The sequence below is a fragment of the Artibeus jamaicensis genome, unplaced genomic scaffold, assembly GCF_021234435.1.
Source record: "Artibeus jamaicensis isolate MK-2021 breed Jamaican fruit bat unplaced genomic scaffold, CSHL_Jam_final scaffold_1283, whole genome shotgun sequence".
NCBI classification, from domain to species: domain Eukaryota; kingdom Metazoa; phylum Chordata; class Mammalia; order Chiroptera; family Phyllostomidae; genus Artibeus; species Artibeus jamaicensis.
This window is the reverse complement of record NW_026522028.1, coordinates 13,856,869-13,872,396: the sequence shown is the minus strand read 5'-3', so window position 1 is coordinate 13,872,396 and position 15,528 is coordinate 13,856,869. Positions and strand designations below refer to the sequence as shown.

The 15,528-nt window shown below is 37.3% G+C and overlaps 1 protein-coding gene across 4 annotated transcripts in view; it reads left to right on the top strand.

Annotated features, from left to right (window-relative positions):
- The window catches only part of CNKSR2 (connector enhancer of kinase suppressor of Ras 2), a 313,411-nt gene that overhangs the window by 78,780 nt on the left and 219,103 nt on the right, over positions 1–15,528 (top strand). For all 4 annotated transcript variants that reach the window (XM_037129263.2, XM_037129190.2, XM_037129132.2 and 1 more), the window contains exon 4: positions 1,842–1,929. In XM_037129263.2, coding sequence (XP_036985158.2) covers positions 1,842–1,929 — 88 coding nt within the window. The remainder of the gene's footprint in view (positions 1–1,841; positions 1,930–15,528) is intronic.

The following is a 15,528-nucleotide window of genomic DNA, read 5'->3' as shown; positions in this document are numbered from 1 at the left end:
ATTTCTTATATATAACACCAGAAAAGAAATTATGGATAAATTCATTAAAAACCTTTGATTGCCTAAAGATCCTCTTTGAGAAGATCAAAAGCCAAGTCATTGGCTGAGAAGGAATACTATAGATCACTTATTTCATGAAGGACTTGCATAAAGAATATATTTAGAACTCCCTAAACTGAATAGTAAAATTACCAAGAATCCAAATAGAAAATGGGCATAGGGCTTGAGCAGATATTTCACTAAAGAGTGTATATGCATAGTAGATATGCAAATGAAGATGTTCACCATCATTATTGAATGGAAATTTGTTAGAGGAATATTGATAACTATTAGATATAGAAAATATATAACATCTATATGGAAAATATATATAACTACTGGGGAAATTCGAATTAAATTTGTGGTGATTTGCCACTTCATAGATATTAGAATGACCAAAAATTTAAAAAATATAAATGAAAAAATCTGTTTTAAAAGTATATAACCAATAAAGGACCTCTCTCTTATATGGACATTTGTAACAGTGGGAGGTGCTTGAGTTGTAGAGTTTTCTAGAAGAGTGTTATATTCAGTTGTTGCCCTGACTGGTGTGGCTCACTTGGTTGGGTGTCATCCCACAAAAGCAAAAGGTCACCAGTTCAATTCCCAGTTAGGGCACATGCCTGGGTTGTGGGCCAGGTCCTCAGTTGGGGAAGTGTGGGAGGCAACAAATCAATGTTTCTCTCCCTCTCTTTCTCCCTCCCTTCCCCTCTCTCTAAAAATAAATAAAATCCTTTAAAAAATCAGTTCATAACCACAAAAGAGTTCTATTTTAAGTGTTTCTATTAAATTGCCTAAAGAGAGATTAATAGATTAAGATTCCAGTAATATGACTAACATTTTCCCTCCATAACTTCTTTTATATTTGTGATTTTGTTTGTTTTCTGTAAACAGGGCCTCTCAAATTCTGTAAGTTTTGGCCTCACAAAAACCTGACTGGCATTCACAGAACAAGAGAGAGGATAAGGAGTAATGTAAAGCCATTGTGAATTCATTTGGCGGCAAAACACTTGCTAGGAAACACTGCTGCTGTCTATAACAGTCTTGAAAATATAGCCTTATACCAGCATGCATTTATTATTTGTGTATCAACTTGTTCTTAAAAGAGTGTGAAGTGACATATAATTGGTTTAGTACAAGATAAAATCTACGTGAGTTCATCAAGGCAGTAGCTTATTGTTTAACTACATGTGTGGTGACCTCTGGAGTCAGGCTTCCAGGGTATGAATACTACCTTCAGCATGTATTATTTGTCACTTAACCCTTTTTCTACCTCAGGGTTCTCATCTGTAAAATGGGAATAACAATAGTGCCTATCTTACAAGAGTTGTTGTGAAAATTATTTAGTACATGTAAAGCATTTAGAATAGTAACTGGCACATAGTAAGTCCTCAGTAGGTGTTAGTTATCACTACTAGCCCTTAATTGTGAATATTTCAAAAAGATACCATACTCAAAATATTCACTTCATTTGAAAGTAAATTAAAATGTTGTTTTTGCCTAATATACTCCTTTTTTGGTTGATTTGTTTTAGATGTAGTAAAGAGACCTTGTAAGAAGTACCAAAGAAATTCTAAATATTAAGAACTAAAAAAAGAGAGAAATTTGATGAAAAAACAAACATGTTTCTTGAATATAATTTTTTCCAAGAATCTCCCTCAATTTATAACTATGTCCTAAATATTTTATCACTATAAACAATTTATTTCATATTACTAAAAATCTTATTTTAGGTTATTGTACTTTTTAGAACATATCAAAAATTATTCCTATTAATCACAGTTTTTGTTTTTGCTTTATAGGTCACCATTTGCTGCTGTCACAGACTATTCAGTTACAAGGAATAATGTCATACAGCTCTGCTTGGAATTGACAACAATCGTGCAACAGGTATTAACAGACAAACTTTCCTTCTGTTAATTCATTAGCTCTTTCATATTCAATCAGTGATAAGTATTCCTATTTACCAAGAGTTTTAAGATACTGGTTTGGGAGTTTCTCAGTAAAAGACAAATGGTTCTAAAGAAACCAAATATGTAATAATTCATTGGGAAACTATTCATATAGCCCAATAAACAAAGATTATATTCACTGGAAGATATAAAATTAAAATGAACTTCTAGAAGCATCATTATAAGATCATAAGTCTGTTAGCTTCACACTTTTAGGGGGGTTGACTATAATGCCTTTCATAAAATGAAATTGCCTCATTTGTTTTTTTCAAAATTCAAGGTAACTTAATTTTTTTTGTATTTTGTTGCTGTTCTATTACAGTCGTCCCAATTTTCACCCCATTGTTCTCCACGGCTCCAGCTACCCCCTGCTCCCATAGTCAATCCCTACCCTGTTGTCCATGTCCATGAGTTATTCATACATGTTCCTTGACTAATCCCTTCCCCTTCTTTCCCCCATTATCCCTCCCCCCTTCCCTCTGGTCACTGTCAGTCTGTTCCATGTTTCCATGACTTTGGTTCTGTTTTGCTCATTTGTTTATTGGTTGTTTGCTTATTTTATTGACTATGCTATTACAGTTGTCCTATTTTCCCACTTCATTCCCCTCCACCCTGCATGCCCTCTCCCACCCACATTCCCCACCTTTAGTTCATGTCCATGTGCCATTAGTTCTTTAGCTTCTACATTTCCCATACTATTCTTGCCCTCCCCCTGTATATTTTCTACCTACCATCTATGCTGTTTATTCTCTGTACCTTTCCCCCTCTCTCCTCTTCCCACTCCCCTGTTGCTAATCCTCCATGTGATCTCCATTTCTGTGGTTCTGTTCCTGTTCTAGTTATTTGCTTAGGTTGTTTCTGTTTTTGTTTTAGGTGTGGTTGTTAATAACTGTGAGTTTGCTGTCATTTTACTATATATGTTTTTTATCTTCTTTTTCTTAGGTCAGTCCCTTTAACATTTCATGAAATAAGGGCCTGGTGATAATGAACTCTTTTAATTTGACCTTACCTGAGAAGCACTTTATCTGCCCTTCCATTCTAAATGAAAGCTTTGCTGGATAGAGCAATCTTGGATGTAGGTTCTTGCCTTTCATGACTTGGAATACTTCTTTCCAGCCCCTTCTTACCTGCAAGGTCTCTTTTGAGAAATCAGCTGACAGTCTGATGGGAACTCCTTTGTAGGTAACTCTCTCCTTCTCTCTTGCTGCTTCTAGGATTCTCTCCTTCATTTTAATCTTGGCTAATGTAATGATGATGTGCCTTGGTGTGTTCCTTCTTGGGTCCAACTTCTTTGGGACTCTCTGAGCTTCCTGGATTTCCTGGAAGTCTGTTGCCTTTGTCAGATTGGGGAAGTTCTCCTTTATTATTTGTTCAAATAAGTTTTCCACTTGTTGCTCTTCCTCTTCCCCTTCTGGTACCCCTATAATTTGGATGTTGGAATGTTTAAAGATGTCCCGGAGGTTCCTCAACCTCTCCTCATCTTTTCGAATTCTTGTTTCTTCATTGTTTTCTGTTTGGTTGTTTTTTTCTTCCTTCTGGTTCACTCCATTGATTTGAGTCCCAGCTTCCTTCCCATCAGTATTGGTTCCCTGTGCATTTTCCTTCATCCTCATTTCACTTAGCATACCCTTCATTTTTTTAATATAATTTGCAGCCAAAGTCAACCAATTCTGTGAGAATCCTGATCACCAGAGCTTTGAACTGTGCATCTGATAGGTTGGCTATCTCTTGGTCGTACTCAAACCCATGAAACAGTATATGGTCCCATTTATTTGTATCTTGCTTAATTTCTTTCGTCAGTGTTCTGTAGTTTTCCATGTACAGGTCTTTTACCTCCTTGGTTAAGTTTGTTGTTAGGTACTTTATTGTTCTTGTTGTTTTTGTTAGAGTAAATGGGATTTTTCCTCGTTTCTGTTTCTGATATTTCATTGTTGGTATTCAATAATGCCTTCAATTTCTGCATATTTACTTTGCATTTAGCTATTTTGCCAACTTAATTTATTACATCGAATAGTTTTTTGGTGGAGCTTATAGGGTTTTCTGTATACACTATCATGTCATCTGCAAATAGTGAGAATTTTACTTCCTTCTTTCTTATTTGAATGCCTTTTTTGTCTTCTTCTTGTCTGATTGCTTTGATAGAACTTCTAGTACTATGTTGAATAAAAGTGGTAAAAGCAGACACACTTGTCTTGTTCCAGATCCTAAGGGAATAGCTTTTAGTTTTTGCTCATTTAAGAATTATGTTGAGTGTGAGGTTATTATTGATAGGTACTTACTATTGCCATTTTCCCCCTTTGTACCTGTGTTCCTCTCTCTCTCTCACTCTTTCACTTCATTGTCTTAAAGTAGTCCCTTTAGAATCTCTTGTACTGCTGGTTTGGTGGAAGTGTATACTTTAAGCCTTCTATTGTCTGGAAAGTTCCTTACTTTGCCTTCAATTTTAAATGAGAGCTTTTCTGAGTAGACCAGTCTAGGGTGCAGGCCTTTGCTTTTCATCACTTGGAATACTTCTTGCCATTCCCTACTGGCTTGTAGTGTTTCTGTTGAGTAACCAACTGATAGCCTTATAGGAGCTTCCTTTTATATTACCAGCTCTTTCTTCCTTCTTGCTTTTAAAATTCTGTCTTTGTTTTTGAATTTTGCCATTTTAATTATGATATGTCCTGGAGTGGGCCTCTTTGGGTTCTTCTTAATTGGAACCCTCTGTGATTCCTGGACTTGCATGACTTTTTATCTCATCAAGTTAGGGAAGTTTTCTGTCATTACTTTTTCAAACAGGTTTTCTATCCCATGATTCTTTTCTTGTGGTATCCCTGTTATACAAGTATTATTATGTTTCATGTTGTCCTGCAGCTCCCTTAAACCCTCTTCATTATTTTGCATCTTTTTTCACTTTTTTGCTCTGTCTAGGAATTTTTTTTTCTTCCTTCCAATTCACTGATTTGATCCTCTGGTTCATCCAGCCTGCTTTTAACTCCTTCTAATGTATTCTTTACTTCATATATTGTATTTTTTATTTCCTCCTGGCTCTTACTGATAGTTTCTGTGTCCTTTTTCATGTCATGTGATTCACAGTAAGTTCCTTATAGCTTCCAAGGAGTTCCTTGTAGTTCTCAATGAGCTCCTGGAGCATTCTTGTAACCATTATTTTGAACTCAGTGTCTGATAGTTTGCTTGCCTCAATTTCATTTAGCACTCTTTTTGGGGGATACCTCCTTTCTTTTGATTATGGGTTGTTTCTTTTTCTCCCCTTTTTATGTGACTCTTCTTATTTGTTTCTGCCTATTAGATTGATCTGCTTTGACTCTCCGTCTTCTTGGTGTGACATTCTGTGGTAGGAGACCTGTGTACAACACAATGGTACAGTCTCCTCGATCTGAGACTGATGCTCATGGGATGCCCTTTATGCTGTTTTTGTGGGCTCTCTGGTTGTAATTCGGTTTTGGTTGTCGTTGGGTCATTCTTTGGTGGGTCCTTCCCTCCAGCTGGCTGATCTGAGGATCATTCCACCCACAATGTCTTGTATGCTATTGTAAAGGTGCTGCCAGGACAAACCCAACAACCCAGGAGATAAACCCACACTTGCAAAAATAACCCCCACCCACCACCACACTATAAACAGCAAATGAGCAAATATTAATAAAGGTGTAAAGAGATTAAGACTATTTTAAGAAAGGAAAATAGAACATGAGATGACTGGCTGAAAGAAAAATTATTTTGACAGGGTAGAGAGAGGAGAAATAATAAGAGAAGAGAATAGAAACAAGACAAAGAAAGAAAGAAAACAAAATTTAGATCATAAATAAAAAAGGGAGGGAAGAAGGCAGAATGGAGTAAGTGAAGGGAAGCATATAGTATTAGGTTTAAACAAAAATTTAAAAATATTTAGTGAGAAAAATATGAACCACATTTGAGGAAAAGATCCACCACACAATATCAACAACAAATGATCAAAAATTGATATATGTGGGCCCTGGCTGGTGTGGCTCAGTGGAGTGAGCGTGGGCTGAGAACCAAAGGGTTGCCAGTTTGATTCCCCATCAGGGCACATGTCTGGGTTTCAGGCCAGATTCCAGGTAGGGGGCACGTGAGAGGCAACCACACATTGATGTTTCTCTCCCTCTCTCCTTCCCTTCCCTTCTCCCTAAAAATAAATAAACAAAATCTTTAAATTTTTTTAAAAAAATTGATATATGTGGGATGGGAATAAGAGGGAAACAAGAAAGAAATAAAAGCTTAAGAGATGTCTAGAGGAAAGAAAAGTGATTTTGAGAGGATAGAGGGAGAAGGAATACTAAGAGTGAGGAATGAACACCAGGCTAAGATGTGGAAATTTTAAAACAAAAAACAGGGCATGAGTAGAGCAAAATGGAGTAGGAGAGGGGAAACAGTAAAATTTGAAATACAAAAAAAAGAGATCTAGAAATAAAATTGAAGAAATGCAACAACAACCATATCCACAACCAGTGAGCAAAAATCATAAAGCTGGACAGAGAATAAGGGTATTTTAAGAACAGGACAAAGATAGTGAGGTGACTAATGACAAGAAAAATGATTTTGAATGTTTAAAGATGTCCTGAAGGTTCCTAAGCCTCTCCTCATTTTTTTTTGAATTCTTGTTTCTTCATCCTTTTCTGTTTGATCATTTTTTTCCTCCTTCTGGTCCACTCCTTTGATTTGAGTCCCAGTTTCCTTTCTGTTACTATTAGTTTCCTGTGTATTTCCCATCATTTCAATTAGTTTAGCTTCCATATGTTCCTCTAATTTGTGACTAAAATCAACCAGTTTTGTGAGCATCCTGATCACCAGTGTTTTGAACTGCGCATCTGAAAGTTTGGCTATTTCTTCATCGCTTCCATTTATGGGCTCTGGGGCTCTGAGTTGTTCTTGAGCCATGTTTTAATCTGTTCATGCCTGTTACATATGAGGAGCAGAGCCTTCATTGTTCACCAGAGCAGGGCCACCCAGGTCGCTGGTTTGTGACGCTGTATGTGGGGTTAGCAACAGGGGAGTGGGAGAAGGAGGAGGGGGGAGAAGGTACAGAAAATAAGTAGCATAGATGGTAGGTAGAAAATAGATAGGGGGGAGGGCAAGAATAGTATGGGAAATATAGAATCTAAAGAACTTGAGACACATGGTCATAAACTAAAGGGGTGGGAATGGTGGGGGAAGGGGTGTGCAGGGTGGAGGGGAATGAAGGGGGAAATAGAACAACTGTAATGGCATAATTAATAAAATTTTTTTTAATTTTTTAAATTTATTTATCTTTAGAAGGGAAGGGAAGGAGAGAAGGAGATAAATATCAATGTATGGTTGCTTCTGGTGCATCCCTTGCTGGGAACTGGCCCCTGCTGGGAACTGGCCTGCAACCCAGGCATGTGCCCTGACGGGGAATCGAACCAGGATCGTCTGGTTCGCAGGCCCGCACTCAATCCACTGAGCTACGCCAGCCAGGTCTATAAAATATATTTTTTAAAAAAGAAAAAATAAATAAAAGAAGTCACACCAAAAAAAAAAAGAAAAATGATTTTCAAAGGCTGGCGGGGGAATACTAAGAATGTGGAATAGAATCCAGTTGTAGCAAGAAAATAATAAAATGTAACACAGAAGTATGAAGAGGAAGGAAGAAGGTAGAATGGAGTAAGAGAAGAGAAGAGCAAAATTTGAGATTTGAAATAAGCTGAAATATAAAAACTAGTGACATAATGGGCACAAACTTGAAGGAAAATAAGTGAATATTAAAAAGCTATGCAGGAGAGCAAATAGTCCAAATCATGGAGAAGAGCATGATGGAATTCATCTCAGTAGAAACTAGTGCTTGCCACTGTCTTTCTGGATCCACCCCTGGTAATGTCAGATGGTGTCCTAGTCTAGTCCTAGGCAGCCTGTTCAAGACTGCAAGCAATACACAGTCTGTGGCTGTATCCTTCAGATTTGAATGGATCTCCTCCTCTGCTCCACCTGCTTTCCATCAGGCCAGGTCCCACGAGTGGTTCGTTTAACAACCTGAGAGGATTGCCAGTGCCTCCTTCACCTGCCTCCAGAGCAGGCCTCTGGTGTGATCAGGAGGGTGGAAACCCTGGATCACTCCAAGAGGGACATTAATCAGTCTTCAGGGAAGATGGTGGGCATGTTTTCATCGTCCTCTCACCACACATCTTGGTCTGTTCCAGATTCTTTCCAATAAAGTACGGTTTCTGGTGAATTAGCTGTCCATTTCCTGTGAGGGGCCAATCTGTGTAAAAGGGGCAGTCTTTCCTGCTTGGTGCTGACAGCAACTCTATCTAGATGCTGAGGCTGAGCAGGGCCCTGAACCCGCCTTGTTGCACCTGTCTCTAATCTCTTTGCTCTGCTGGGTTTAGTGGATCAGGGCCCAAGGAACAGTGTAGCTTGTAGTGTCTGGTAAAGGGCCCTTTCAGAGCTTTTTCTCTTTTCCCCTGTGGAAATGTACCCAGGAGGATGTTACTGAGCCTGGCCTCACTGATCTACAGAGCCTATAATCCTGCAGCGTGAAGGTGGGCATTGGGCTCACCTGTCTGAGGGGATCTGACTGGCTGCAGCAAGTCTCAGGCATTCAGTTCCTGGCCATCCAGTCCCCAGCTTGCTGCTCTCTTGCAGAAGCCTCAGACTTGATTTCTCCACTCCTCAACAGTTCCAGTCGTGCTGGGTTGAGTCCCACAGTCTCTTCAGTGTGACTCTATCCCTCTGAGTTCTTTGTTAGCAGAGCCGCTGTGCATATGCACACGTGCACATGTGCACACAAGCACTGAGTCCCTGCCAAGTCTTGCCTCAGCTCCTCTTTTAAAAGGGTTTTTGTATGGCCCCCATGCTGTAGCACCAAGCCCTATGGGGCCTGTTCTCCACGCACTCCCCCTCCCCAAAATCAGAGTCTCTCAGTGAGGGTTGGCCACCACCCATCAGAGTCTCCGAAAGTTTTAGATATAGTTTTCTCTCTGGATCTTTCAATGGATGACATTGGGAAGTCCTGCAGTGATACCATAACATGGGGCAGTGAAAGGCTGTTGTCCCCTCTCTCTCCAGAGATTTTCAGCCTTGGGTGGACCTGCTCCCACAGTGCTGTTTCTGGAGTCAGCACATCCCCAGCCATCTTTCCACCCCTGGAGCTCGCAGCTCCTGAGCCAATTCTCAGCTACCCTGAATCTGCACATTCAAAAGTGCCAGGTTGGACAGCAGTGGCAGCAGTTGCTCCACTTGGAGAGCCCAGGCTACCTGCTACCAGGTGCCCTGCAGGTGGGCAGGCTCTTGCTCACTCACACACTCTCCACACTGTCATCTAAGTAACCATTCATGCGCACGCACTCTCACTCACTCTCTGCTGGATTTCCGAGTTGAGTGTTCTGTGGTTTAGCTGCAAGACTAGTCCAGATCTGGGAGCAAGTGAACGGGGCTTCCAGCTACTCTGCAGCCATCTTGGATGTCCCTCTGAATTATCCCATTTGGATAACAATCTGAGACTTTTCCTCTAGATACTATTATTTTTTATTAGTACAGTTATTAGTTTCACTTATATAGGTAAACATACAAACAAATGTACACAACAACCTTAAACACTTACACGAACCTCTTACATTACCTGATTTTTAAAAATTATTTATTTATTTTTATTGATTATACTTTGAATGTTTTTTAAGTCAGGGATCCCCAATTCAAATGCCTTCAGAAGTAGAAAAACTAATATAAAAATGTACCAAGCTTGGCATAAGATATGGAGAAATGGTAGAGAGGTTAATCAGCTAGTACTATCCTACAAACATTTATTTAAATCTAAAAACAAAAAACACATCTGAGAGATTTGAGACCTGCAGCCACCACTCTGTGTCAGACTGATGTCAGTCTCTTGCTGGTGGTGTTAGGGTGCCATTATTTGCTAACCTATCCAATGATACAGAAACAGGAAAAGCAGAGGGTAAAATGTGATAATACAAAGATTATTGGGGAATTAGTGATTTAGTTTATCCTTCTATTCACTGTCTTTTATCACCAGTAATAATTAAGAGTTTCTTGTATTGCTTGTATTTTCTCAAATAAGAAATTTTATTAATATAGATTTAAATGCTTCAGTATATTTTATGTTTTTTTTAAATTTTCTCAACTTTTCATACCTGAGAAGCTCATACTTATTGTCAGTTCCATGAGAATGCAATCCATCTCATGTTAAACTTACAAAATAACTTCATTTCCAAGAATAATTATGACAGAAAGCAGGTGTTTTTCTTGTGTCTCTTCCAAACATCTGGATCTGGATGGCCAGTTTAAGGTTTACTTTTGAATAATTGGCCAACTCTTGGTTACCATATAAACCAAGACTGCAATTCTAAATGGCAACTATGATAATATTTCTTGAAGATCTTGAAGGAGAGTATACAATTGTATTCATTTTCACTTAATTCATACATACCTAATATTTTCCCATATCAAGATGGGTTAAACAAAGTGATTTTGGGAAAAAAGTTACTTTTCTTTTACCCTTTTTGTATAGAATGAGATCAGAAACAGAGTTAACCAATGTCACCCCAATAAATTCAATAAATTCTTTTTAAAAAGAGAGAAATGGAGTTTTCCATGTTTAGAACTCAAGAGTTCCTGAACAAACTTTTGTCACTCTCATCTTCAGATGTTACATTAAGAAGAATAGCCAAGCCCTGGCTGGTGTAGCTCAGAGGATTGAGCACTGGCCTGTGAAGCAAAGGGTTGTCAATTTGATCCCCAGTCAGGGCACATGCGTGGGTTGCAGGCCAGGTCCCCAGTGGGGGACACATGAGAGGGAACCACACATTGATGTTTCTCTCCCTCTCTTTCTCCTTCCTGTCCCCTCTCTCTAAAAATAAATAAATATTTTTAAAAAAGAAGAATAGCCAAAATTATTTTCAGTGAATTAAGATTTTATGTGGAGAAATGTATACTGGTAGAAGTGGCATTTGTATCAGATATGATTAGAACACCCATTCCACTATTTAAAAAACCTAACATATTATAACAAGTGATTCAGTTTTTGTTTCCAGAATGTAGGAACATCTACTGACAAGTACTTCATAGAAGACACATGCCATTCTGATGTTGCTCTATAGTTTTGTGTGTGCTCTCAACAGCACCTTTTAACAGCTACATTATTTGACTCGACATTCTCTTTAGGAATCTTGCTTCAAGACATAATGAGTTTAAGTTTCTCTATTACAGATCAGGAAACATTAGATAAAATAGAAAGAGATGCTTTTACAGGTTGAACTTTTAAGTACATTCTGTCTTGACCAAACATGAAATTACTCCAGATATTGAAATATTCCAATATCCTCCACCCACTGCATACTCCGTTTTGAAGAGGATATGTTACCCTTCCTAGGGCATTTTGCTCTAACACTACCTGTTTCTGTTTTTTTTTATTTAGTAGCTCATAATATTTATTGCAGTTTCTTCTACTTCATTATCATTTTCCCATAACATTTCCTGTTTCACATGTCACCTTTAAGATGCTTCAAACAAAAACCTCTATACATGGGTGTGCTTGGTTCTTGTCTTGCTTTGCTTAATCCATCCCAAATTCTGCCTAACTTGATATCTTAATTCATCTACTTTAGGTCTTTTCTGTCATACCTTAAAGGATATATAAGATGAAGTTTCTCTTAGTAAAGAATATCTTCGCCCAGATTGCTGTGGCTCCGTGGGTTGGGTGTTGTACTGCAAACTGAAAGGTTACCAGTTTGATTATGGGTCAGGGCATATGCCTTGGTTGTAAGCCAGGTCCCTGGATGGGGGGGTGCAAGAGACAACTAATCCATGTATCTCTCCCCCTCTTTCTCCTTCCTTTCACCTCTCTCTAAAAATAAATGAGTAAAATCTTTAAAAATAATATATTTATGGCATCCTGATTTAATCTACTTATAATTATAGAATCAATCACTTTCAGACTAGACATTTCAAAGCCCTGCTCCAATTTTGTCACTTTCAGTAATGTTCCACTAATTTTGTATTTGATTGCAAACTTCTCCCTTTGAAAGTCAAAGGGCTCAAAAATATAGTCCTAACATTATTTCAGTTTTATGTTTCAGTACTCCCATGTATCTCAGTTGTACTCTAGTTTATGTCAATGACTTATTGTTCATAAAATAGATTTTTCATTGTCATCTTTTTATCTTGTGAGGTCTCCTCAGAACATGCCCCATATATCTTTTTATCCTTACCTGTTAAAATTATGGACAGTGACCGTAGGGGAGGGAATTTCAGGGGAAAAAGGAGAGGGATTTAGAGGAGCTAGTATAAAGGACACATAGACAATAACTAAGGGGGGTGGAAATGGGAGGGAAATGGGGAGCACTGGGGGGTGGGCTGGGATGGGAGTAAAAGACAGAAAAGTATATTGAACAGCAATTAAATAAATTAATTTAAAACATTATGTCCCATGTTTAAGGCCTCTAGGAAATGCTACCTCATTCATGAAACTTTAACCAAGCAACTATTTGTACCGATTGTATTTAATATAATCAGTTATTTTTTCTTTCCTCTTTCCTTTTTTCTCCATACTTTTCCATTATTTTCATGATTGTATTTTGTTCCTGTCATTGACTTATTAGCTATAATTCTTTGTGGTGTGGGCTGAGGTAGAAATCCCTTAAACTTACTTTACATAGCATTTCACATCTCATCTACAACAGTATTCTGCAGTGAATAATATTGATCTGACTTCCTTTAGATTGTAAACTCCTTGAAGATAGGACCAGTGTCTTATTAATTTTCATATGTAGTTGGTTCTCATTACATACTTGCTAAAATATGTTGACCTGAGCCCTAATTATCCCCTGTGGTTAGCACCTGTTGTTTGTACTCTTCCAAGAAAAATTTGGAATTGAATACTTGAATTGTTATTTATTTTTCTTTCACCTCCTCTGTGAAAGCTATAATTCTGCCTTTGCTGTTCATGTAAGAACACCAGAGATATCCAGAGATACCCATTACTTTACATCTCAGGTTTGTTCATTAGTTAAAATGGGAGTTTTGATCTTCATAACCATTTTCCAATGCTAGAATGAAGTGAACAAAACTAAAACACTATACAAATATATATTGCTAACAAAACATCTTTTAGAAGAAACTTTAATATAGGCATGATGTATTAATGTTTGTACATTATCTCTTAAATAATCTATTGTTTTTCTATTCATATAGTGTCCTATCTTTGGTACAGAGTTTTTCTGAGCTCTATGGTCTATTGCTATCTATTAATAGGAAAGAGGATACGCACGTGTGAGGGAAGAGGGTACATGGGAGATTTCCATACCTTCTCAATTTTTCTGTGAACCTAAAAGTTCTCTAAAAAAATAAAGACAATTAATTGTTTAAGATTTTATTTATTTATTCTTATAGAGAGGGGAAAGAAGGGAGAAAGAGAGGGATAGAAACACTGATGTAAGAGAGAAACATCAGTCAGTTGCCTCTTCTGTGCACCTCGACCAGGGGGATGAATCCACAACACAGACATGTGCCCTAACCAGGAATCAAACTGGCGACCATTCACTTTCTGGGATGACACACCAACCAACTGAGCCACACTGGTCAGGGCTAAAAATAAAGTCTATTAAATTTTTAACACAAAAATATACAGAAATTAGGATGATAGATAAAATAATGAAATAAAATAGTTGTGTTTCTTTCTTGATAATGAGCTGTGGGTGACTTTCTTTTGTTTAGACCCTACTTTTCTGTATTTTCCAAATTTTTTAAATAAATTTGAGTTATCAGGAAAACAAAAAATAATACAGTGTATATTAAAAAATATTACTTTGATGAAAGAGCACAGCATAGACAACTACTTATTATAGTTTAAAGTAAATTACATAGTTTACAAACAGTGCGCATCTAATAGTCTCATTCAGCCATTATATACATGCTAGTCACTGCATTCACTTGGAATTGTATGCAATATCTGAAAATGGGAATTAAGCTTAGCTACCAGTAAAAGAGGCCAGTTTGAATTAACAAAGTGTAGATTAAAAAATATCTAGGGCGTGCTTTTATTACCAGGCTTTCAAGAAATCTCATCTGAGCAGTTATGGTGATGGTTATACTTTGAAATATGCTGTACTTCAAATTATTCTTCACTCAACTTTAATTATTTTTATTCCCTTTGCAGCAAGATGAGATGATCAATATCTAAAAATAAACTGTCACCAATAGCATTTTTTCCAATCTTAACTCAAAGAGGTGGTACTACAAAGTAAGTTGAAAGTGCTTCTCGATATTGGCTGCTTATATTTAAAGTAATGCAAATGGTTGAGGGGAAAGATAATGTAAATTCCTTTTAACAAGCTCCATTTTGAGGAATTTATTTAATCTACTCTGTTTTACTTATTTCCAATTCCGATGGGTTTAGATAGTTATATTTGAAGTCTTTTAAAGAGATGCCCCCACCCAACACTTTCCTCCACACATAACATTGGGTATAATAATACATTTGAGAAAAAAATTGATTTTAAAATCTTAAATGGAAAGAATTCTCATAAAGAACTGAAGCTTCATTTAGAGCACTGTCAGCAACTGAATCAGAAAAATGTGACAGGTGCCCACACATTTCTTGTCAGCATTGAAATAATTACCATGATGCCTGCCCTAATGGTTATCAGCTTAACCTAAAATTATTCCTACTGTACCATTTTTATATTTTCCACTTCAAACACAAAAGTATTTACTTAGATGGTCACCAGTAAAGAAATGGGCGCAAAAGTATGCATTTGCAAGATAAAAGCTTTAGACACTGAAATAGAGAACAAGGGGATAGTGACCAGAGGGGAGAAGGAAGGGAAGTTAAGGGGGAAAAAGGGGGAGGGATTTGGAGGAACAAATAGGAAGGACACAGGGACGAGAACTAAGGGGGGTGGAAATGGGAGGGAGGTGGGGAGCAAGGGGTGGGGGAGGCTGGGATGGGAAAAATAGACAAAAAACTGTACTTGAAAAATAACTAAATAAAATTTAAAAAAAAGCTTTAGTGGAACTTAGAACACTTGGGGCAAGGGAGATTGTAAGAACATAGTATTGAAAGACTTGAGGTTAGCCTTCTTGCTTCATGATTATTTCACCTTGAGCAAACCATGTAATTTCTTCTTCCATCTATAAGCAAATAATTGTATATATTATTGTAGAACAAAATTCAATGTATTACAGTGATTTGCAAGTGTGAAGTGAAAAATGAGAAAATATTATTTATAAAATTGATGAGAAATAGAGACTACATAAAAGAGATTAGAATAACAACTTTATTGTACATATGTTTTCCCCCTCCATTAAGTGTTAGTTTTCTCCAGCTGCATATACAGTGAAATCTTAATTACATGCTTAGAGAAAAATTTCAACATATGAAACATTTTAAATCATATTTTGACATGTTAAATACAGAGTAAAAACTTCTTTCAAGATTTAGGTCTGACAATATACTTTTACCTGAAATGGTCCCCTTTAAATTGTGTGAATTAAAATGTCTTTCTGTTTTTCTATGGGCTTGCTCATTTTTCAACCTTTTTAGATC